Genomic DNA, 24,699 nt, shown 5'->3' with positions numbered 1-24,699 from the left:
ACTGAAATCCATATACACCACATCCACTGCCCGATCTTCATCAACGTATCTCGTCACATCCTCAAAGAATTCAGTGAGGCATGACCTGCCCCTCACAAAGCCATGGTGACTATCTTTAATCAATGTTTTTCTAAATAATCACGAATCCTATCTCTCAGAATGCTTTCCAGTATTTTGCTCACCAGACGCAAGACTGACTGGTCTGTAATTCCCAGGGATTTCCCTATTCCCTTTCTTGAACAGGGGAACAACATTTGCCTTCCTAACTGCCGACTGAACCTGCACGTTAACCTTAAGAGAATCTTGAGCAAGGACTCCAAAGTCCCTTTGCGCTTCTGATTTCCTAAGCATTTCCCCATTTAGAAATTTGTCTATGCCTTCATTTCTCCTTCCAAAGTGCATAACCTCATACTTTTCCACACTGTATTCCATCTGCCACTTATTTGTCCACTCTCCTAGCCTGTCCAAATACTTCTGCAGCCCCCCCTCTGCTTCCTCAATACGATCTGTCCCTCTACATATCTTTGTATCTGCAAACTTAGCAACAATGACTGCAGATCCTTCTTCCAGATCACGATTATATATAGTGAAAAGTTGTGGTCTCAACAGCGACCCGAGGGACACCACTAGTCACCGGCTGCCATCCTGAAAAAGACCCCTTTATCACCATTCTCTGGTCGTTGCTGCCAGTAATACCTCTTCCAAAGATGCAAAACATGTTCTAAACCTTCGTTCAGCCACACTTGAAAGATTAAGCAGTTTTTGGTGATCATTTTATTAAAAGAGGCAAAGGAGAAAATGCAAACAAACTTTGCAAGTATGGTAACAGAACTGTGGTTATACCTAGAAAGATAGGGTGAATAGGCTGGGTCTCTCTTCCTCTGACACGGTGGCACAGTGGTTAGCACTGCTGCCTCACAGCGCCTAGCACTGTGCCTCACAGCGCCAGGGACCCGGTTTTGATTCCGACCTCAGGTGACTGCGTGGACTTTGCACATTCTTCCCGCGTCTGCGTGGGTTTCATGCGGGTGCTCCAGTTTCCTCTCATAGTCCAAAGGTGTGCAGGTTAGGTGGATTGGCCATGATAAATTGCCCCTCGGTGGGGTTACAGGATAGGGTAGAGGATTGGGCCCCAGTCAGGGTGGTCTTTCAGAGGGTCGTGCAGACTTGATGGGCCAAATAGCTTCCTTCTAAACTATGGATTTTATGAAGGTCTTTAAAATGATTAACGGTTTTCAAACGGTAAAGTGTTTCTGCTTGTGGGGAAAAGTAAAACCAAGAGGTCATCAATACAAGATGATGAACATCAAGAAACTACATAGGGAATTCAAAGAAAACCTCTTTACCCAGAGCGTGGTGACAATGTGGAATATTCACCCACAGGGAGTAGTTGAGGCAAATAATATTATAATCTTTGATATTAGTGTCACAAGTAGGCTTACATTAACAGTGCAATGAAATGATTGTGAAAAGCCCCTAGTCGCCATATTACTGCGCCCGTTTGGGTACACAGAGGGAGAATTCAGAATGTCCAATTCACCTAACAAGCACGTCTTTCGGGACTTGCGGGAGGAAACCGGAGCACCCGGAGGAAACCCGCGCACACACAGAGAGAACGTGCAGACTCTGCAGACAGTGACCCAATCAGGAATCGAATCTGGAACCTGGGTGCTGTGAAACAACAGTGCTAACCACTGTGCTACCGTGCCGCATAGTATAGACACGTGTCAGAGGAAGATAAACACAGAAGAGAAAAGGGAATTGAGGTTGTGCTGACACAGGTGAATGAATGGAAGGATGGGAGAAAGCTTGAATGGAATACAAACACAAACATGGTCTGCTTTTGCACTGACTACACAAGTCTATATTGGACACAGGGTCAAGGGAGATGCAGGGTCAAGGGATATACAGTAAATAGAAACATTAAGTCACTCACAAAGCTACATCTTCAAACAGAAATATGAAATAATAGTTGCATTTGAAGAGGCAAAAAAAAGTGTGCTGTTGCTGAAATTCTCTTGTGCCAGTGAGATCTTATTACCAATGGACATTGCAGGAGGTGAAAAGAGTCGTCAGTGCTCAAATTTCAATTTTATATCATTGAGGTTATCAGCCTGCATACCAGTGTTTCCTCATTAGACTGGGAATGACCCACATTGTGAATGTAATGCAATTTCCTAACCAGTTCTAGAATAAATGCCAAGAAACCCATCCAGGAATATTCTGTGAACTGGACATTGGCAAAGTGCACTATCACGTCTGGATGAAAAAATGTTCAATGATTGTAGAAGTCAGATTGTGGCTGGACAATAATTTTTAAAATAAATTTAGAGTACCCAATTATTTTTTTTCAATTAAGAGCCAATTTAGTGTGGCCGATCCACCTACCCTACACAACTTTGGGTTGTGGGGATGAGACCCATGCAGACAGGGGAGAATGTGCAAACTCCACACCGACAGTGACCCGGGGCCAGGGTCGAACCCGGGTCTTCGGTGCCGTGAAGCAGCAGTGCTAATGGACAATCGGTTTTAAATATCATGCCAAAGAGACTGGCAGATAGAGACTGGAGTTGGAGAAGTTTTAATCCAACCATGGAGACACAAATCTACATACCCCCAGAGACTTATATCTTGGGGATCAGTGAACCGTACAAAGCAACTAAAGCTTCAATTCTGTTTGAAGTTTTCTGTGCAAGCTGCTCAAATCTGAAACCACAACACGGAAAGATGAATGAAACAGGGCCTTTTTCTTAATGATACTACCAAATGAACATAAGCACTTCTTTTTAAATCCCCCCTGAAAAGGATCCATTTTAATTAAACGCTCCAATAATATTTTGATGCCACAAGACACTTGACTGAAAATGTCAATATGTCTTTGTTCTAACTGGAAAACAGTTGAATGAATACAAGTGCTCAATTGGATTACTCGATTTGATTACAACCAATCTTCCTTGCAGCAAATTGTTTAAAACTACAATTGTGAACAAACACGTACCAGTTTCAGTTTCCTGTATTGGCCAGTCGTCCACCTTTACCTGGACACATACAAAATAAAGTCAAATTTGTGTCTTCACCAGAAACATCTCAATCTTTAATAATAATAATCTTTATTGTCACAAGTAGACTTACATTAACACAGCAATGAAGTTACTGTGAAATGCCCCTAGTCGGCAGGGGGTTAGGAACTAGTTCGGCAGGGGGTTGGGAACCTGAATTGTAGCTCCAGTATACAGGAGGTTGAGTAGTGAGGTCATGAGTAAGATTTCAAGGTTGCAGGTTTGAAGTGTGTCTACTTCAACGCCAGGAGCATCCGGAATAAGGTGGGTGAACTTGCAGCATGGGTTGGTACCTGGGACTTCGATGTTGTGGCCATTTCAAAGACATGGATAGAGCAGGGACAGGAATGGTTGTTGCAGGTTCCGGGGTTTAGATATTTCAGCAAGCTCACGGAAGGTGGTAAAAGAGGGGGATGGGTGGCATTGTTCGTCAAGGGCAGTATTACGGTGGCAGAAAGGACGTTTGATGAGGACTCGTCTACTGAGGTAGTATAGGCTGAGGGTAGAAACAGGAAAGGAGAGGTCACCCTTTTGGGCATTTTCTATAGGCCTCCAAAAAGTTCCAGAGATGTAGAGGATAGGATTGCAAAGATGATTCTGGATAGGAACGAAAGTAACAGGGTAGTTGTTATGGGGGACTTGAACTTTCCAAATATTGACTGGAAACGCTATAGTTCGAGCACTTTAGGTGGGTCTGTTTTTGTCCAATGTGAGCAGGAGGGTTTCCTGACACAGTATGTTAAGAGGCCAAGAGGCGAGGGCACATTGGATTTGGTACTGGGTAATGACCAGGACAGGTGTTAGATTTGGAGGTAGGTGAGCACTTTAGTGATAGTGACCAAATTCGGTTACGTTTACTTTAGCAATGGAAAGGGATAGGTATATACCGCAGGGCAAGAGGTATAGCTGGAGGAAAGGCAATTATGATGCGATGAGGCAAGACTTAGGATGCATAGGATGGGGAAGGAAACTGCAGGGGATGGGCACAATTGAATGTGGAGCTTTTTCAAGGAACAGCTACTACGTGTCCTTGATAATATTGTACCTGTCAGGCAGGGAGGAAGTGGTTTACTAAAGTAGTTGAAACACTTGTCAAGAGGAAGAAGGAGGCTTATGTAAAGATGATTCGTGAAGGTTCAGTTAGGGCGCTCGAGAGTTACAAGTTAGCGAGGAAGGACCTAAAGAGAGAACTAAGAGGAGCCAGGAGGGGACACGAGAAGTCTTTGGCAGGTAGGATCAAGGATAACCCTAAAGCTTTCTATATATGTCAGGAATAAAAGAATGACTAGGGTAAGAGTAGGGCCAGTCAAAGACAGTAGTGGAAGTTGTGCATGGAGTCCGAGGATAGGAGAGGTGCTAAATGAAGATTCTTTGTCAGTATTCACACCAGAAAAGACAATGTTGTCGAGGAGAACACGGAGATACAGGCTACTAGACTAGACGGGCTTGGAGGTTCATAAGGAGGAGGTGTTAGCAATTCTGGAAAGTGCGAAAATAGAGAAGTCCCCTGGGCCGGATGGGATTTATCCTAGGATTCTTTGGGAAGCCAGGGAGGAGATTGCTGAGCCTTTGGCTTTGATCTTTAAGTCATCTTTGTCTACAGGAATAGTACAAGACTGGGGGATAGCAAATGTTGTCCCCTTGTTCAAGGAGAGTAGAGAGGCCAGTGAGCCTTACTTCTGTTGTGGGCAAAGTCCTGGAAAGGTTTATAAGAGATAGGATTTATAATCATCTAGAAAGGAATATTTGATTAGGGATAGTCAACATGGTTTTGTGAAGGGTAGGTCGTACCTCATAAACCCTATTGAGTTATTTGAGAAGGTGACCAAACAGGTGGACGAGGGTAGAGCAGTTGATGTGGTGTAAATGGATTTCAGTAAAGCGTTTAATAAGGTTCCCCACGGTAGAAAGTACAGAGGCATGGGATTCGGGGTGATTTAGCAGTTTGGAACAGAAATTGGCTAGCTGCAAGAAGACAAAGGGTGGTGGTTGATGGGAAAGGTTCAGACTGGAGCTCAGTTACTAGTGGTGTACCACAAGGATCTGTTTTGGGGCCACTGCTGTTTGTCATTTTTATAAATGACCTGGAGGGTGTAGAAGGATGGGTGAGTAAATTTGCAGATGACACTAAAGTCGGTGGAGTTATGGACAGTGTGGAAGGATGTTGCAGGTTACAGAGGGACATAGATAAGCTGCAGAGCTGGGCTGAGAGGTGGCAAATAGAGTTTAATGCAGAAAAGTGTGAGGTGATTCATTTTGGAAGGAGTAACAGGAATACAGAGTACTGGGTTAATGGCAAAATTCTTGGCAGTGTGCATGAGCAGAGAGATCTCGGTGTCCATGTACATAGATCCCTGAAAGTTGCCACCCAGGTTGAGAGAGTTGTTAACAAGGCGTACGGTGTGTTAGCTTTTATTGGTAGAGGGATTGAGTTTCGGAGCCATGAGGTCATGTTGCAGCTGTACAAACCTCTGTTGCGGCCGCATTTGGAGTATTGCGTGTAGTTCTGGTCGCCGCATTATAGGAAGGACGTGGAAGCATTGGAAAGGGTGCAGAGGAGATTTACCAGGATGTTGCCTGTTATGGAGGGAAGATCTTTGAGGAAAGGCTGAGGGATTTAAGGCTGTTTTCATTAGAGAGGTTAAGAGGTGGCGTAATTAAGGCATACAAGATGATCAGAGGATTGGATAGGGTGGACAGTGAGAGCCTTTTTCCTCGGATGGTGATGTCTAGCACGAGGGGACATAGCTTTAAGTTGAGGGGAGATAGATATAAGACAGGTGTCAGAGGTAGGTTCTTTACTCAAGAGTAGTAAGGGCGTGGAATGCCCTGCCTGCAACAGTAGTAGACTCGCCAACATTAAGGGCATTTAAATGGTCATTGGATAGACATATGGACGATAAGGGAATAGTGTAGATGGGCTTTAGATTGGTTACACAGGTCGGCGCAACATCGAGGGCCGAAGGGCCTGTACTGCGCTGTAATGTTCTATGCAGTCGCCACATTTCAGCGCCTGTTCGGGTACACAGTGGGAGAATTCAGAATGTCCAAATTACCTAATAGCACGTCCTTCAGGAGGAAACTGGAGCACCCGGAGGAAACCACACAGACATGTGGAGAACGTGCAGACTCCACACAGACAGTGACTCAAACTGGGAATCAATCCTGGGACCCTGGCGCTGTGAAGCCATAGTGCTAGCCACTAAGCCCCGTGCTGAGGAATTTAATTACAAGCAAGCATGACTTTTCTTAAAGCCACTAGTCTAGTACTGATTTTATATAATACGTTTTTTTTTTTTAAATGGGGAGATCGAGGCATCCCCAAACCTCTCAACACTTGAACAAGTTACATTCTCTTCATACAGATCTCCAGCAGATCAACACTGCTTGTGGCAGGGAGTCTAAATACCCATAGTAGAAATTACAAATGGGAAATTGGGCAGGAGAGTGGGGAGGTCACTGAGACAAAAATAATAAAGATGTCCAAAGAAACTTCACTTCACACTTCAGGAGGAAAATAAGAGTGAAGAATTGAGGGAGAATGTAGCGAGTTAATAGAAAAGATGAGTATTGAATCAGATAGCTTTTTCCTCTTCTTAATGGTATAGTATGGCAATATATATTATATACACACATGGATATAAACTATGGTACAGTATATGCATGTTACGAGAACATGGTCTATAGTTCATGTCAGACTTGGTAGAGTGATGGCAGTCACACAGGAGTCAGAAGGAAATATGTTCAAATCCATTCAGTCTAGTGCAGTACAGGAGTGCTACACTTTCAAAATGGGTTTTCCAGGCGAGACATTAAATGAAGATCACACCGTCCCCTTCAGGTGGATGCAAAAATCCTCTTGCAGTGCTGAGATCTTCCAGTCAATTGGCCAATAATTACCCTCAATCAGGATCACACAAATACTTTAACGTGTTATTTATTATCCTGTTATTTTCAGGCCTATAATCAAATCAATGATATGTGCAAATTGGCTGTTGATGTTTTCCTACATTACAACACTAACAAGCACTCGGTTAGCTGTGAAGTGCTTTGCGATTTGATATTGTCACAAGTCGGCTTACATTAACACTACAATGAAGTTACTGTGAAAATCCCCGATTCACCACATTCCGGCGCCTGTTCAGTACACTGAGGGAGAATTCAGAATGTCCAATTCACCTAACAAGCACGTCTTTCGGGACTTCTGGGAGGAAACCGGAGCACCCAGAGGAAACCCATGCAGACACGGAGAGAACATGCAGACTCCGCACAGTGACCCAAGTCGGGAATTGAATCTGGAACCCTGCCACTGTGAAGCAACCATGCCAACCACTGTGCTACCCTGCCACCCAACTTTTTCTGCTTTGACCATGAAATCCATTTCTTCTCAAGATAGCCTACTTGACCTAAAGGTAGAAAGGCACCGCTGAGATTGCCAAGTTATGATAGGTGCGATCAAAATGTACACTCATTCTTTATAGGACACAGAACTCATATGTGATGAAAAATGTCTTACTCTGATCCCAAGAAGACATGTCTTTCTGCAGGGATCTGTTAGAACCTGGAATGTGTTGGCACAGGCAGTAGTTGATAATTCCTCAGAAAACGCTATCTAACCATTACCTTTTGAGCAGTCACCAGCAGCATTTTCTTTTTCTCAAGTTTTTCTTTTCTTTGCTGCTCCTGTTAGAAATAAATACATCATTTTCTGAGTAATCCAGTGTGACAAAGAAGGGATTTTACTTTTAATATCAGAGTATACATAAAGAAAAACTAAATTCAGAAGCAAATCCACCCTTCCTTCCTGGGTGATATTTCACCAAGTGAATCTTTGGAAAGAAAAACAATTTGTTCATTCTCCCCATCCTCTCCGGAAACCAATCTCATGCCCTCAGACAAGCAGTTATCCATTTGCTCACCTCAAAATGGCTATACTTTTATGTGCAAGTCTTTCACTGTGGGGTAGAAACAAACAGAACTCTGTTTTGTTTCTGTCAAGACAGCCATACCTATAAACTTTCCGGCAAGGATCATTGAACAATGAATTTAAACAGGAGTTCTAGCTGATTACAGCCCTGCTTATTCCAAAGGTACAGAACCAACAGCTGTATCATATAACAAGGTCATTACAACATCATTGAGATAGATTGGGCATGCCATTAAAAAAAGAGCTCTGAACCTTCAAACTGATACATCAAAACCTCCCCACGTTTCAATCGGAAACCTAAAGCAGTTAACTGGCAAGTACTTTTAATGGGGGGGGGGGGGGGGGGGGGGGGCTGTTGAATTCAATTCAGAAGATAGCAAGCAACAAGAATAGTCCACAGATGAATGTAGAAATGATATATATTGTATTTTATATTTGTTGCAGTATTATTAAAGAACCTAGGTTAAGGCATCCAGACTGTTTCTGCACAAGCTGTAATTAAGAAGTCATAGAAAGTGAGGTAACCATAGTTTCTAACCATTTACTTATTTGCATATAGAGGGATAACGAGATATTGTTACGATTGCTGGAGATTCCCTGGAGAGATCATTTATGGGGTTGTATGTAGTACTAGCTAAGCAGGTCATGTGACATCTTAGTGGGATACAGATGTAATTAATGGGAGGAGCCAGGGCTGTCTGTAGTTTAGCCATAGGATTTGAGTCTGACAAGACAGAAGGATTTAAGTTGAACAATACTTTTGCCAAGTGCTGCTAAATTCAGCAGAAGAAGTGTACTCAATCTGCTCTTGAAAGGAATTCTCTCCAAAGGTTCACACAACTAAGTAAGGAATCTTTTTGTTAACTTTATTTATAGGTGTTATTTGAACTGTATTGGATTGCTTTATTGTTAGTAGCAGGTATAGATATTAAGTTTACATTTTTCCTTGCCTTTAAGACCCGTTTAACTGATAATTGTAAAGCTATAGCAGTTGGAGTTTAATCCGGACAAATGCGAGGTAATGCATTTTGGAATGTCTAATATAGATGGGAGAACCCATTGGAGTATTGACAAGCAGAGAGATGTGGGCGTACTGGTCTACAGATCACTAACAGTGGCAACGCAGGTGGATAAGGTAGTCAAGAATGCATACAGTATGCTTGCTTTCATCGCTCGGGGCATTGAGTATAAAAGTGGCAAGTCATGCTGCAAATTACAGAACTTTAGTTAGGCCACACTTGAAATATTGTGCATAATTTTGGTCGCCATACTACCAGAAAGATGTGGAGGCTTTCGGGAGGGCACATAAGAGGTTTACCTGGTCTGGAGGGCATTGGTTATGAGGAGAGGATGGGTAAATTTGGATTGTTTTCACTGGAATGACAGAGGTTGAGGGGGTGACCTGATAGAAGTTTACAAAATGATGAGTTGCATGGGCAGAGTGGATAGTCTTTTTCCCAGGGTGGAAAAGTCAACAACTAGGGGACATCAGTTTAAAGTGTGAGGGGCAAAGTTTAGAGATGTGCGAGGCAGGCTTTTAGACGTGCCTAGAACTCTCTTCCAGGGGAGGTGGTGGAAGCAAGTACGATAGCGAAGCGGCATCTTGAAAAATACATGAATAGGATGGGAGTGGAGGGATAAGGACCACAGAAGTGCAGAAAGTTTTAGTTTAGACAGGCATCATGATCGGCGCAGGCTTTGAGGGCCGAAGGGCCTGTGCTGTTTGTGGTTTAACTGATCATTGTGAAGCTATTTTCTTTGTTGGTAATATGGTTAATTCTGTGTTTAAATTAAAGTTTGTTTTGACAATATTTGTCAGAGTCATCACTTCTGGGGTAAAGCATCCTTTCCTCAGTTTTCCAATAAAAAAATGTCTGGTGTTCTTGTCTGGTATCGTACCAATTTTAAAAAATATTTGTTTAGGGGATGTGGGCATCACTGGGTGAGACAACATTCTATTGCCCATCCCTAATTGCCCTTGAACTGAGTAGTTTGTTCTGGCATTTCAGAGGGCCTAATTGCCCTTGAACTGAGTAGTTTGTTCTGGCATTTCAGAGGGCATTGAAGTGTAGGCCAGACCAGGTAACGTAAGGTTTCCTTCCCTCAAGGATATTAGTAAACCAGATGGGGTTTTTAAACCACAATCAACATAGTCCACGGGAGGGTTTAAACTAGTATGGCAGGGGGGTGGGTACGGGAGCAATAGGTCAGAAGGTGAGAGCATTGAGGGAGAACTAGGGAATAGGGACAGTGTGGCTCTGAGGCAGAGCAGACGGGGAGAAGTTGCTGAACACAGCGGGTCTGGTGGCCTGAAGTGCATATGTTTTAATGCAAGAAGCATTAAGGGTAAGGCAGATGAACTTAGAGCTTGGATTACTACTTGGAACTATGATGTTGTTGCAATTACAGAGACCTGGTTGAGGGAAGGGCAGGATTGGCAGCTAAACGTTCCAGGATTTAGATGTTTCAGGCGGGATAGAGGGGGATGTAAAAGGGGAGGCGGAGTTGCGCTACTTGTTCGGGAGAATATCACAGCTATACTGCGAGAGGACACCTCAGAGGGCAGTGAGGCTATATGGGTAGAGATCAGGAATAAGAAGGGTGCAGTCACACTGTTGGGGGTATACTACAGGCCTCCCAACAGCCAGCGGGAGATAGAGGAGCAGATAGGTAGACAGATTTTGGAAAAGAGTAAAAACAACAGGGTTGTGGTGATGGGAGACTTCAACTTCCCCAATATTGACTGGGACTCACTTAGTGCCAGGGGCTTAGATGGGGCGGAGTTTGTAAGGAGCATCCAGGAGGGCTTCTTAAAACAATATGTAAACAGTCCAACTAGGGAAGGGGCGGTACTGGACCTGGTATTGGGGAATGAGCCCGGCCAGGTGGTAGATGTTTCAGTAGGGGAGCATTTCGGTAACAGTGACCACAATTCAGTAAGTTTTAAAGTACTGGTGGACAAGGATAAGAGTGGTCCGAGGATGAATGTGCTAAATTGGGGGAAGGCTAATTATAACAATATTAGGCGGAAACTGAAGAACATAGATTGGGGGCGGATGTTTGAGGGCAAATCAACATCTGACATGTGGGAGGCTTTCAAGTGTCAGTTGAAAGGAATACAGGACCGGCATGTTCCTGTGAGGAAGAAAGATAAATACGGCAATTTTCGGGAACCTTGGATGACGAGTGATATTGTAGGCCTCATCAAAAAGAAAAAGGAGGCATTTGTCAGGGCTAAAAGGCTGGGAACAGACGAAGCCTGTGTGGCATATAAGGAAAGTAGGAAGGAACTTAAGCAAGGAGTCAGGAGGGCTAGAAGGGGTCATGAAAAGTCATTGGCAAATAGGGTTAAGGAAAATCCCAAGGCTTTTTACACGTACATAAAAAGCAAGAGGGTAGCCAGGGAAAGGGTTGGCCCACTGAAGGATAGGCAAGGGAATCTATGTGTGGAGCCAGAGGAAATGGGCGAGGTACTAAATGAATACTTTGCATCTGTATTCACCAAAGAGAAGGAATTGGTAGATGTTGAGTCTGGAGAATGGGGTGTAGATAGCCTGGGTCACATTGTGATCCAAAAAGACGAGGTGTTGGGTGTCTTAAAAAATATTAAGGTAGATAAGTCCCCAGGGCCTGATGGGATCTACCCCAGAATACTGAAGGAGGCTGGAGAGGAAATTGCTGAGGCCTTGACAGAAATCTTTGGATCCTCGCTGTCTTCAGGGGATGTCCCGGAGGACTGGAGAATAGCCAATGTTGTTCCTCTGTTTAAGAAGGGTAGCAAGGATAATCCCGGGAACTACAGGCCGGTAAGCCTTACTTCAGTGGTAGGGAAATTACTGGAGAGAATTCTTCGAGACAGGATCTACTCCCATTTGGAAGCAAATGGACGTATTAGTGAGAGGCAGCACGGTTTTGTGAAGGGGAGGTCGTGTCTCACTAACTTGATAAGAGTTTTTCGAGGAGGTCACTAAGATGATTGATGCAGGTAGGGCAGTAGATGTTGTCTATATGGACTTCAGTAAGGCCTTTGACAAGGTCCCTCATGGTAGACTAGTACAAAAGGTGAAGTCACACGGGATCAGGGGTGAACTGGCAAGGTGGATACAGAACTGGCTAGGCCATAGAAGGCAGAGGGTAGCAATGGAGGGATGCTTTTCTAATTGGAGGGCTGTGACCAGTGGTGTTCCACAGGGATCAGTGCTGGGACCTTTGCTCTTTGTAGTATATATAAATGATTTGGAGGAAAATGTAACTGGTCTGATTAGTAAGTTTGCAGACGACACAAAGGTTGGTGGAATTGCGGATAGCGATGAGGACTGTCTGAGGATACAGCAGGATTTAGATTGTCTGGAGACTTGGGCAGAGAGATGGCAGATGGAGTTTAATCCGGACAAATGTGAGGTAATGCATTTTGGAAGGGCTAATGCAGGTAGGGAATATACAGTGAATGGTAGAACCCTCAAGAGTATTGAAAGTCAAAGAGATCTAGGAGTACAGGTCCACAGGTCATTGAAAGGGGCAACACAGGTGGAGAAGGTAGTCAAGAAGGCATACGGCATGCTTGCCTTCATTGGCCGGGGCATTGAGTATAAGAATTGGCAAGTCATGTTGCAGCTGTATAGAACCTTAGTTAGGCCACACTTGGAGTATAGTGTTCAATTCTGGTCGCCACACTACCAGAAGGATGTGGAGGCTTTAGAGAGGGTGCAGAAGAGATTTACCAGAATGTTGCCTGGTATGGAGGGCATAAGCTATGAGGAGCGATTGAATAAACTCGGTTTGTTCTCACTGGAACGAAGGAGGTTGAGGGGCGACCTGATAGAGGTATACAAAATTATGAGGGGCATAGACAGAGTGGATAGTCAGAGGCTTTTCCCCAGGGTCGAGGGGTCAATTACTAGGGGGCATAGGTTTAAGGTGAGAGGGGCAAGGTTTAGAGTAGATGTACGAGGCAAGTTTTTTACGCAGAGGGTAGTGGGTGCCTGGAACTCACTACCGGAGGAGGTAGTGGAAGCAGGGACGATAGGGACATTTAAGGGGCATCTTGACAAATATATGAATAGGATGGGAATAGAAGGATACGGACCCAGGAAGTGTAGAAGTTTTGTCGGGCCGTATGGTCGGCACGGGCTTGGAGGGCCGAAGGGCCTGTTCCTGTGCTGTACATTTCTTTGTTCTTTGTTTGTTCTAGTCATCATTAGACTTTTAATGCCAAATTTCTGAATTTAAATTTCACCATCAGCCATGGGATTCGAACATGGATACCCGGAGCATTACCCTGGATCACTAGTCCAGTGACAATACCACTATGCCACTGCCTCCCCTGAAATGTTGGTGTCTGGTCCTGTATCCTAACAAAATTGGGGGCTCTTTACCGGGATTAAAAAGTATAATTCCTAGTTTTGTTTGGGATTATTGAATTCAAACACAGCGTGAGAGAGGAACTGGCGCGTTTGTTCAGGTATTGATACTCTGTCAATTTAAATAGGGAGTGACTGGTAAAATGGCTCTTTCAATGGCCAAGAGTTTCCTGGGTGTAGAAGAGGTAATTCTGGGTTGTTTGCAAAGGGTGGTTAAAAGAAAGCTTTTGGATTTGGCAGTCAAGCTGCAGTTGATTTTACCCGAAGGGGTGAGGAAAGTGGAGGTAATTAAAGCAATAGCTCAGCATTTAAACTTGCCAGAGACGCAATCTGAATCATTGGAATTAGCTAAAATTCAATTACAAAAGAAACAATTAGAAATGCAGAAAAAAGAGAAAGAGAAAGAAATAGAACCAAGACAGTTTGAATTGGAATTAAAAGTAAAGGAAAAAAGTGGCAATGGCAGAAGGAAAAGGGAGAGAATTGGAATTTTGGAAAATGGAACTACAAAGATGATCAACTTAAAACAATGCCATTAAATGCAGATATTGAGATGTTTAAATATATTCAAGCTGTGTAGGGATTTGACGAGAAAGCTATGGAAGCATTTTTAAAAAAAATCTCATTTTAGAATCATTGAATTGGCCAAAAACCTTGTGGGTTCAAACAAAGTTGGTAGGTTGAGCTAGTGACATGTTTGCGTCATAATCAGAGTAGGTATCCAGGGATTATGATGAGGTGAGAAAAGCCATTTTAAGTGCATATGAACTAGTACCAGAAGCCTACAGACAGAAGTTTAGAAATTTAAGGGAAGAACCAGGTCACCCATGTATACAATTTGAAATAAGCAAACAAAATAATTCGATTAGGTGGATATGAGCATTAAAAGTAGACCAAACGTATGAAGTTCTTCGGGAAATTTTTATTTTGGAGGAATTTAAAGATTCACTTCCCGCAGGAGTGAGAACTCTCATGTGGCAGAACAAAGGGTTAAAATTGCTAGCAGGCAGCAGAAATAGCAATGATATTAAATTAGTTAATAAATCAAGGTCTTATTTTCGACATCAATTTCAATCTGGGATGGACAGTAACTGGGGAAGTGAGAAATCATCAGATGCTCAAGGCAAAGGAAGTCTAGTTGGAGATATTAAAGTGATTTTGCCTCACATTAAAAGGCAAACTTGAAGGTGGGAGAGATGAGAAAACTAGTGTTTTCATTGTAATAAAGGTTGGACACACAGTCAGTGTTGGTGACTTAAGAAAATACTGGGAAGACAGACTCCAAGCTAGTGGTTTATTAAAGTAGGAAAAAACATGGAGCTGAAGAGGTGCAAAAGAGCGTATAGGCGGTTCAGAGGTTGGTTGATAGGAAGGTTTCAGATCTTTTTAAAGATCTTATTTGTGAGGGTACGGCTTACTCATGTGCGAAAGGTGGAGTAGGTAAGGAGGTTAAGATCTTAAGGTGTACAGGAGCAAGTCAATCTTTAATGGTGAGAGATAAGGAGATATGTAGTTCAGGAATATTGCCAGAAAAGATGGTAATATGTGAGATTACTGGTGAAGTGAATAAAATTCCATTAAGTAAGGTAAGGATAGAGAGTCCAGTAAAAAGTGAAGTGGTGGTAGGAGTAATAGAGAAATTACATTTTTCAGGGGTACAGTTTATCCCGGGTAATGAGGGAGCTGGATCACAGGTGGGAGTGAAGCCCACTGTGGTCAAAAAGCCAGTGGAAAGTTAACCTGAGGTGTTGCAAGAAGCATATACTGGAGTGTTTCTCGATTGTGTGGTAATGAGATCAGAGAAATCAAGAAGCAACGGTAAGGAGTCTGAGGTTGTTATCCGAAACAATTTTTGACCAGGTTGATAAAGAACAAGAGCAGGTGGAGGATGAAAAGGATATTTTTAGTTCAGGAAAGTTGGCAGAATTACAACAGAAGGATTCAGAGATAGTGAAGTTGTATCAGAAAGCATGTACAGAAGTAGAATCTAAGTGTATACTGGAGTGTTATTACATTAGAAATAATTAATAATGATGAAGTGAAGCCCTTTAGATATTCAAACAGTTGAGAAATGGGTAGAAGTTGATAAAGTTATATTACCGGTGGTTTAGAGAAAGGTGGTTTTGTGGGTAGCGCATGAGGTTCCAGTAGGGGGTCATTTAGGTGCAAGGAAAATGCAAGCAAAAATACAGAAACATTTTTATTGGCCTGATCTGCATAAGGATGTAGTGGAATTTTGTCATACATGTCAGGTAATAGGAAAACCTCATGCGGTAATCAAACCAGCACCCTTAATACGCATTCTGGCATTTGAGAAACTTTTTACTAGGGTCCAAGTTGATTGTGTGAGGCCCCTTCCCAAGAAAAGTGGGAACACTTTTATTGACCATAATGGACGTGTTGACTAGATTTCTAGAGGCCATTCCATTACAAAATATTAAAGCTAAGAGGGTTGCAGAGGAGCTAACTAAATGTTTTACCAAATAAGGACGACCAAAAGAAATCCAATCAGATCAGGGATACAATTTTATGCTGAAATTATTCAGGCAAGTTATGGATAGCTTATGAGTAAAGCAATTTAAATCAACTGCGCATCATCCAGACTCACAGGGAGCATTAGAAAGATGTATCAAACTTTAAAGATCATGTTGAGGGCCTATAGGCAGGATTATCCAGAAGGTTGCACGGTAGCACAATGGTTAGTACAATTGCTTCACAGCTCCAGGGTCCCAGGTTCGATTCCCGGCTTGGGTCACTATCTGTGCGGAGTCTGCACGTTCTCCTTGTGTCCGCGTGGGTTTCCTCCGGGTGCTCCGGTTTCCTCCCACAGTCCAAAAATGTGCTGGTTAGGTGGATTGGCCGTGCTAAATTGCCCTTAGTGTCCAAAAAGGATGAGTAGGGTTACTGGGTTACGGGAATAGGGTGGAGGCGTGGGCTTGAGTAGGGTGCTCTTTCCAAGGGCCGGTGCAGACTCAATGGGCCGAATGGCCTCCTTCTGCACTGTAAATTCTATGAAATTCTACGATTGGGAAAAAGTAATTTCATTCATACGGTTTGCAATTAGGGATGCAGCTAATTAGTTAACTAATCCGTTCAAATTGATTTTTGGTCACGAGGTAAGAGGACCACTTAAACATAGAGCTAGATTTGGGAACAAACTAGGAAGTATACATGGTGTAGATATAGGAAATTATTTGTCAATTAAGCAACATCCAGACAGACTCAGTTGGCACAGGTACAAAAGCAAATTGAACGCATGCTTAAGAATGATATCATTGAAGTGAGTTGCATCGATTGGAGCTCACCTATTGTGATGGTACCAAACCCAGATGGAACGCAACGGTTGTGTGTGGACTATAGGAAAGTCAATGCAGTTACGAAGTCAGATTCGTATCCTATTCCTCATTTGGAAGACTGTATTGGAAAGGTGGGACAAGCAAATTTTATTACTAAAATTGACTTACTTAAAGGATACTAGCAAGTACCTTTATCGGAAAGGGCGGAGGAAGTTTTGGCTTTTGTGACACCAAATGGTCTGCATCAGTTTTAAGATATGCCGTTTGGAATGAAGAATGCGCCAGCAACATTCCAAAGTCTAACCAACAAGGTCATTTCTGGACTAAAGCATTGTGCAGTGTATATAAACGATCTGGTGGTGTTCAGTCAAACACGGAAGGAACATATTGAACATTAATTTATCAACTACATGAGGCTGGAATGGCAAACAGGACTAAAAGTGAGCTTGTTAAAGCCCGAGTCACATTCTTAGGCCATACTGTTGGACATGGTCAGACAGCCCCACGAAATGTGAAAACAAAAGCTTTGGGAAGCTCCCATTACCATCATCAAGGAGAGACGTTCTTAGATTTCTGGGATTGAGTGGTTCCTACAGAAAATTTGCGCCAAGTTTCAGCAGTGTGGTTGCTTCACTGACTGAATTTTTAAAAAAGAACCAGAAATTTCATTAGACATCAGAATGCCAGAAGGCACAGTCCGAAAACTGTGTTAATCACCGCACCAGTTTTGGCAACACCGAATTATGAAAACAATTTAAGGTGATCATTGATAAGGCGTTGCTGCTGTATTGTTCCAGAAAGATGAGCAGCAAGAAGTCTCACAACACGAGGTTAAAGTCCAAACCGTTTATTTGGAATCACGAGCTTTCGGAGCAACTCCTTCATGGTAGGTTGTTGCAAAAGGTTAAATGTCACGGAATCCAGGGTTAGATAGCCAATTGGATACAAAATTGGCTTGCCGACCGAAGCCAAAGGGTGGTTGTAGAGGGTGGTTTTTCAAACTGGAGGCCTGTGACCAGCGGTGTGCCTCAAGGATCGGTGCTGGGTCCACTGTTATTTGTTATATATATTAATGATTTGGATGAGAATGTAAGGCATGGCTAGTAAGTTTGGTGGCATGATGGATAGTGAACTAGGTTATATAAGATTGCAACAGGATCTTGACCAATTAGGCCAGTGGGCCGATGAATGGCAGATGAGAGTTTAATTTGGATAAATGTGAGGTGATGCATTTTGGTAGATCAATTCAGGGCAAGACCTATCCAGTTAACGGTAGGGAGTTGGGGAGAGTTACAGAACAAAGAGATCTAGGGGTACAGGTTCATAGCTCCTTGAAGGTGGAGTCTCAGGTGGACAGGGTGGTGAAGAAGACATTCAGCATATCAAGTTTTATTGGTCAGAATATTGAATACAGGAGTTGGGATGTCTTGTTGAAATTGTACAAGACATTGGTAAGACCAGACATGGAATAGTGTGTTCAGTTCTGGTTACCCTATTATAGGAAGGATATTGTTAAACTAGAAAGAGTACAGAAGAGATATACGAGGATGCCACCAGGACTTTAATGGTCTGAGCTATAAGGAGAGGCTGGATAGGCTGGGACTATTTTCCCTGGAACTTAGGAGGCTTAGGGGTGATCTGATAGAGGTCTATAAAACAATGAGGGGCATAGATAAGGTGATACGGTCAACATATTTTCCCAAAGGTAGAGGAGTCTAGAACTAGAGGGCATAGGTTTAAGGCGAGAGGGGAGAGATACAAAAGAGACCAGAGGGGAAATTTCACAAAGGGTGGTGAGCATCTGGAATGGCTGCCAGAGGCAGTGGTAGAGGCGGGTACAATTTTTTCCTTTAAAAAAGTTAGACAGTTACATGGACAGGGTGGGTATAGAGGGATATGGGCCAAATGTGGGTAAGTGGAATTAGCTTAGTGATAGAAACTGGGTGGCATGGACAAGCTGGGTCAAAGGGCCAGTTTCCATGCTGTAAACATCTATGACTCTATAACTCTAACAGGAAGAGTAAAACATAATTTCAGATGCTTTATCGAGACTTTGAAATACAAGAATAGAATGTTCGGAGTGGGGAAAGGCTGAAATAAACGACACTGATATTTAAGTTTGCACACAAAAACGTGACAAGATATGCATCAATAGTAGTGTTTGAAGAGACTTTGGAACAGAAAGCCATCTTTTTTTAAGAGGAGGCGTGTGATGTAGAAATTGATATATATTTGTGACAGTAATGTTATTAAAAGCCTGGGTACGCTATAGATTTATTGCAGTAATATAATTAAAGAACCTAGGTTAAGGCATCCAGGCTGCATCTGCTATAACTGCAATTAAGTCGTAAAAAGTGAGGTAACCATGGTTTCTAAGCATTTACTTGTTTAATGCATATAGAGGGCTAATGGGATATTGTTATGATTGCTGGAGATTCCCTGGAGAGTAGATCATTTATGAGGGGTTGTATTTAGTCCTAGCTAAACAGGTCCTGTAACATCTTAGTGGGATACAGATGATGTAATTAATGGGAGGAGCCAGAGCGGTCTGTAGTTTTGCCATAGGATTTAAGTCTGACAAGACAGAAGGAATTTAAGTTGAATAGCAGTTTTGCCAAATGTTGTATCGTTGAGCAGAAGTTTACTGTATCTGCTCTTGAAAAGGAACTCTCTCCAAAGATCTACACAGCTAAGCAAGAAATGTTTGTTAACTTTATTTATAAGTTGAAATGTATTAGGTCTCTTAATTGGACCTAGTAGCAGGCACAGATAGCAAGTTTGAATTTTTCTTGTGTGTAAGAACTGAGAACGGTAAAGCTATTTTCTTTAAAAGGTAATGGGTTTATTTTTTCTTTAAAAGGTAATGGGGTTAATCAGTGCTTAATTAAAATTTGTTTTGAAATAAAAGATACTTATGGATCAAGGTCATAACTCCTGGGATGAAGTATCCTTTCCTCAGTTTTACAAATTAGAAAAACATGTTTGGGGTTTTTGTTAGGTAGCCAAACAAATGTTGGAGTCTGGCCCAGTATCCTAACATCATGTGGCCCATTAATCATGCTCCTCACACAGCCCATGACTCCCTATCTAACCTCTCATAGGCATTAAGATATCCACTGCATTTCCTTCCAGCCCACATACACTCCCCTCCATCATGGACTCCACATACCTAATTTTCCTGCAGCAAGAAACTTTATATAACTGTCCAAGGGCAACTAAGCAAACTACGAACAATTGTCAAAAAATAAAAATCAGGAAATGCTGGAATAGCAGACCTGCCATATGACATAGAAATAGACAGGTTAACAATTCAGATGGGATCCTTTTTTTATACTTATTATACTATTTTGATTTAGCCTTCAAATTAGGGCAGCCATTCAACTTTTCATTTTCATTATATACCCCTGGCTGACCTGCTCCGACCTACTCCAGATAGCATGTTCGAAACCAAAGAGTCATGTGAGAGTACCTTTAAGAAATGGGTGTTTATCGAATAGCTGCAGTGATGTCAGAGTGTGGGTGGAGCTGGTCTGTCTGTCTTTCACTTTCATTTTTGAGCAGGCAGCAACAGGGTGTTTTTAGTTTTGTTTTGAGAGCTGGATAGCTGCAGGAAAAGCAAGCAGCTGTATAAGGATATCTCTGCAATCTAAAGACTGTCTCCAGATCATTTGAGTGATTTCAAAGTGATAACTGCTCTCAGCAGAGAATTTAAACCTGATCTCGGTGTTAAAAAAGGTCTTTTAAAGGGATGTTAATAAGGAAAGATTACGGTTGACTTATAGAATATTGTATCTGTGGGGATGATTGGTGTTGATAGTTGTTAAGATGTTTACTGTGGGTTTATAAAGTGTTAACTGGTTTCATAAATGAACATTGTTTTAATTTAAAAGTACTTTAGCTCTCTGGTGCACCACCCTGTAAAGTAGGCCCGTGTGCTCCCCATAACCACAATCTATTAAACGTTGTGGGTCAGGTGAACTTCATGGTACACTTTGGGGTTCTCTAAACCCTGGCCCATAACACAAAGACGTTACCTCCAGCTGTTGTTGCTCCATTTTTGTCAATAAGAACTTTGAGTAAATGTTACTCTTCTCCAGTAAGTGCTGCAATCGCTTATAACGCATTTGACGCGAGTCTTTTTCCCAGAACATTTTGGCCTAGAAAAATAAATCTTGTGTCACAAAGAAATTTCAACCAATAGTCACACAGCAGTACAACTATTAATTTCTACTTTTAACCTCACTGAGATCATACGTTTAGCTACAAGAATCTTTTACAAATCTTTTACAGTCCAAGGATGTGAGGGTTAGGTGGATTGCTCACGCTAAATTGCCCATGTCCAAAAGTTAATAGGGGTAGCTGGGTTGCAGGGATAGGGTGGAAGTGTGGGCTTAGGTAGGATGTTCTTTCAGGGGCCGGTGTAGACTCGATGGGCCTGCACTGTAAATTCTATAATTCTATGAAATAAGAAACTCTTATGGAAATGATTTAATTTGGCATTGCACGAATAGGCCACTTGGAGCATCAAGCCTGTCACCAATCAATATGATCAAGGCTGTTCCATGTGGCCATAACTCCTTTCCTGCCTGCCTCCATAACCCTCAACTGCCCAGTCTATCAAAAATCTGAATATATTCATGCCTTAGTTAAACAATGACCAAGCCTTTACTGCTCTGTGGAAGAGAATTAATTCCAGAGATGAAATAAATTTCTCATCTCCGTCCTAAATGGGAGGCCCCTTATTTGGGAACCATGTCACGGTTGTATTTCCGCACCCTCACAGCAAAAGCCCAAGATTGTAGCATTCCTCCCCCCCACGCCCCCCCCCCCCCCCCCCAAAAGGATAGATGTTAGGTTTAAAAGTTGGCCAAAGAAATTTTTGCCCAATCTCCATAACCCATTACCAATTAAAAATCTGTAACTCCTCCTTAAATTTACTCACTGTCCCAGCATCCACCGCATTCTGGGTTAGCGAATTCCAGATTCACAACCCTCGATGAGTTTGTTTCTCCTCAAATCTGTTTTAAACTTGCTACCTCTTATCCTAAAGACAATAACCTCATTCTAGAATGACCCACAAGCATCTACTCCATGTCTACTTCATCCGTACCGTTTATCATCTTGTATACCTCAATTTGATCTGCCTTTGTTCTTCTAAACTCCGCCATCTTCAGCGGTAGTTCGTCTATCCCCCTTCCCTGGTCCCTTGAATGCACCACAAAGAGCTCACTCTTCTCTACGTTGAGTTTATACCCCCGAAAAGTCCCCAAACTCCCAAAGGATCCGCATGACCTCCCCCATCCCCTTTACTGGGTCCGCAACATACAACAACAGGTCATTGGCATACAACGACACCCAGTGTTCCTCTCTCCCCCCCCCCCCCCCCCCCCCCCCACCCCCGAACCAATCCCCTCCATTTCCTGGACTCCCTCAGTGCCATGGCCAGCAGCTCAATTGCCAGTGCAAACAAGGGGGATAAGGGACACCCCTGCCTCGTCCCCCGGTACAGCCGAAAGTACTCCGACCTCCGCCGGTTCGTACCCACACTCGCCACAGAGGCCCTCTATAACAGCCTGACCCAACTTATGAACCCCTCCCCAACCCAAACCTCCGCAACACTTCCCAAAGATACTCCCACTCCACCCGATCAAAGGCCTTCTCCGCGTCCATAGCTGCCACTACCTCCGCTTCCCCCTCCACCAAGAGCATCATAATCACATTGAGGAGCCTCCGCACATTAGTATTCAGCTGCCTACCCTCCACAAATCCCGAATGGTCCTCATGAATCACCCCCGGGACACAGTCCTCAATTCTCGTAGCCAGAACCTTCACCAGCAACTTAGCGTCAACATTGGGGAGCGAGATCAGTCTATACGACCCACATCGCAATGGATCCTTTTCCCCGCTTCAAAATCAAAAAAATCAGCGCCCTGGACATTATCGGGGGCAAGGTCCCCATCTCCCTCGCCTCATTAAAAGTTCTCACTAGCAACAGGCTCAGCATGTCCATGTCTTTCCTGTAAAATTCAACCGGGTACCCATCCAGCCCCAGGGCCTTCCCCGCCTGCATGCTCCCCAATCCTTTAACCAGCTCCTCCAGCCCAATCGGCTCCCCCAGCCCCACCACCTGCTCCTCCTCCACCCTCAGGAACCTCAGCTGATCTAGGAATCATCGCATCCCCTCCTCCCCGCCGGGGGCTCAGACCTGTACAGATCCCCATAGAAGCCGCTAAATACCTTGTTTATTCTCACCGTACCGTATTCCCCCTCTATCCCCAACTCCACCAATCTCCCTCGCTGCCTCCCTCTTACGAAGCTGATGTGCCAGCATCCGACTCACCTTCTCCCCATACTCATACGCCGCCCCTTGCGCTTTCCTCCACTGTGCCTCTGCTTTCCCCGTAGTCATCAGATCAAATTCAGTCTGGAGGTTCCGTCGCTCCCTAAGTAGCCCCTCCTCAGGGGCCTCTGCATTGCTCCTGTCCACCCTTAAAATCTCCCCCACCAACCTCTCCCTCCTCTCTCTCTTCTCCATGGGCCCTAATGGAGATTAGCTCTCCCCTGACCACCGCCTTCAACGCCTCCCAGACTACCTCCACCTGCACCTCCCCATTGTCATTGGCCTCCCAAGTATCTTTCAATACACCCCCGAACCCGCCCGCACACTCCTCATCCGCCGACGGTCCCACATCGAGGCGCCACAACGGGCACTGGTCCCTCTCCTCCAGCCCCAGCTCCACCCAATGCGGGGCGTGGTCCGAGATGGCTATGGCCGAATATTCCGTTCCCTCCACTTTCGGGATTAGCGCCCTACTCAAGATGAAAAAAATCTATCCGGCAGTAGGCTTTATGGACATGGGGGAAAAAAGGAAAATTCCCTGGCCAGCGGCCTGGCAAACCTCCATGGATCCACTCCCCCCATCTGGTCCATAAACCCCCGGAGCACCTTGGCCGCAGCCGGCCTCTTACCCGTCCTGGACCGAGAACAGTCCAGTGCTGGGACAAGCACCGTGTTGAAGTCCCCCCCACCCCCCGTCCCCCCCATTATCAAGCTTCCTACCTCCAGATCCGGAATCCGACTCTGCATGCGTTTCATAAATCCGGCATCATCCCAATTCGGGGCAAATACGTTCACCAGTACCACCCGCCCCCCCCTGCAACCTACCACTCACCATCATATATCGACCTTCATTATCCGCCACAATATTCAGCGCCTCGAACGACACCCACTTCCCCACCAGTATTGCAAACACTCTGTTTTTCGCATCCAGCCCTGAATGAAAGACCTGCCCTATCCATCCCTTTCTCAGCCTAACCTGATCAGCCACCTTCAGATCTGTCTCCTGGAGCATAACCACGTCTGCCTTCAGTCCCTTTAGGTGCGCGAACACCCATTCAGGCCCCTCACATTCCAAGTAATCAGCCGGATCAGGGGGCTACTCGCCGCCACCCCGCCCCCCCCCCACCCCCCCGGCCAACTAGCCATCTCCTTTTTTAGGCCAGCCACGTGCCCGCGCCTCCCGCACCCTCCAGTCCCCCAGGTGGCAGTCCCGACTACCTCTCCTACCTCCAGCTTCCCGTTTGGCCAATGCAGCAGCAACCCAGTTTCCCCCCCCCTCCCTGATCCTCATCTAGCCATTTTGCTCCCCCCATGACACTCCCATAAGTCAGCTGACTCCTGCTGACCCCGGCCTCTCCCACCATTCCATCAACCCCCCAGTGTGAAAATCCCCCCCCACCTCCCCTTGGCAATCAGTGCGCACCTCCAGCCCTTCCCCCCCCCCCCACCCCCCTGCCCCACCTCCTTCCTTCCCTAGCGCGGGAAAAAGCCCGCCCTTTCCATCTGAGCCGGCCCAGCCCCCTCTGGCTCAGCTCCTTTGTGTGGCCTTACCCCAACTCCCCATCCCCGGGCCTCCACCCCCCCCTTCCTCCGTGGGGCCCTGCCCCTCCATCACCGACGCCCACACTCTCTCACAGCTCCCACATCAAATCCATTCACCCATCCCCACCCAGCACCAAAACAAAAAGAACATTCCCCAAACGCAGTAAACACTGTT

The 24,699-nt window shown here is 44.4% G+C and overlaps 1 protein-coding gene across 3 annotated transcripts in view; it reads right to left on the bottom strand.

The window, feature by feature from the left end:
• Nucleotides 1-24,699, bottom strand: part of hells (helicase, lymphoid specific) — a 104,051-nt gene that overhangs the window by 65,175 nt on the left and 14,177 nt on the right. For 2 of the 3 annotated variants that reach the window (XM_072478787.1, XM_072478788.1), the window contains exons 4-6: nt 20,677-20,799; nt 7,683-7,742; nt 2,999-3,038 (exon numbers count right to left, since the gene is read on the bottom strand). In XM_072478787.1, the coding sequence (XP_072334888.1) occupies nt 2,999-3,038; nt 7,683-7,742; nt 20,677-20,799 (223 nt within the window). Of the gene's footprint in view, nt 1-2,998; nt 3,039-7,682; nt 7,743-16,651; nt 16,733-20,676; nt 20,800-24,699 lie in introns of those variants that run through there. The other variant, XM_072478789.1, reaches the window with a different exon arrangement.

This window comes from Scyliorhinus torazame, chromosome 16, assembly GCF_047496885.1.
Source record: "Scyliorhinus torazame isolate Kashiwa2021f chromosome 16, sScyTor2.1, whole genome shotgun sequence".
Classification (NCBI taxonomy): domain Eukaryota; kingdom Metazoa; phylum Chordata; class Chondrichthyes; order Carcharhiniformes; family Scyliorhinidae; genus Scyliorhinus; species Scyliorhinus torazame.
The sequence above is the reverse complement of the archived record's forward strand: the minus strand, read 5'-3'. Positions and strand labels throughout refer to the sequence as shown.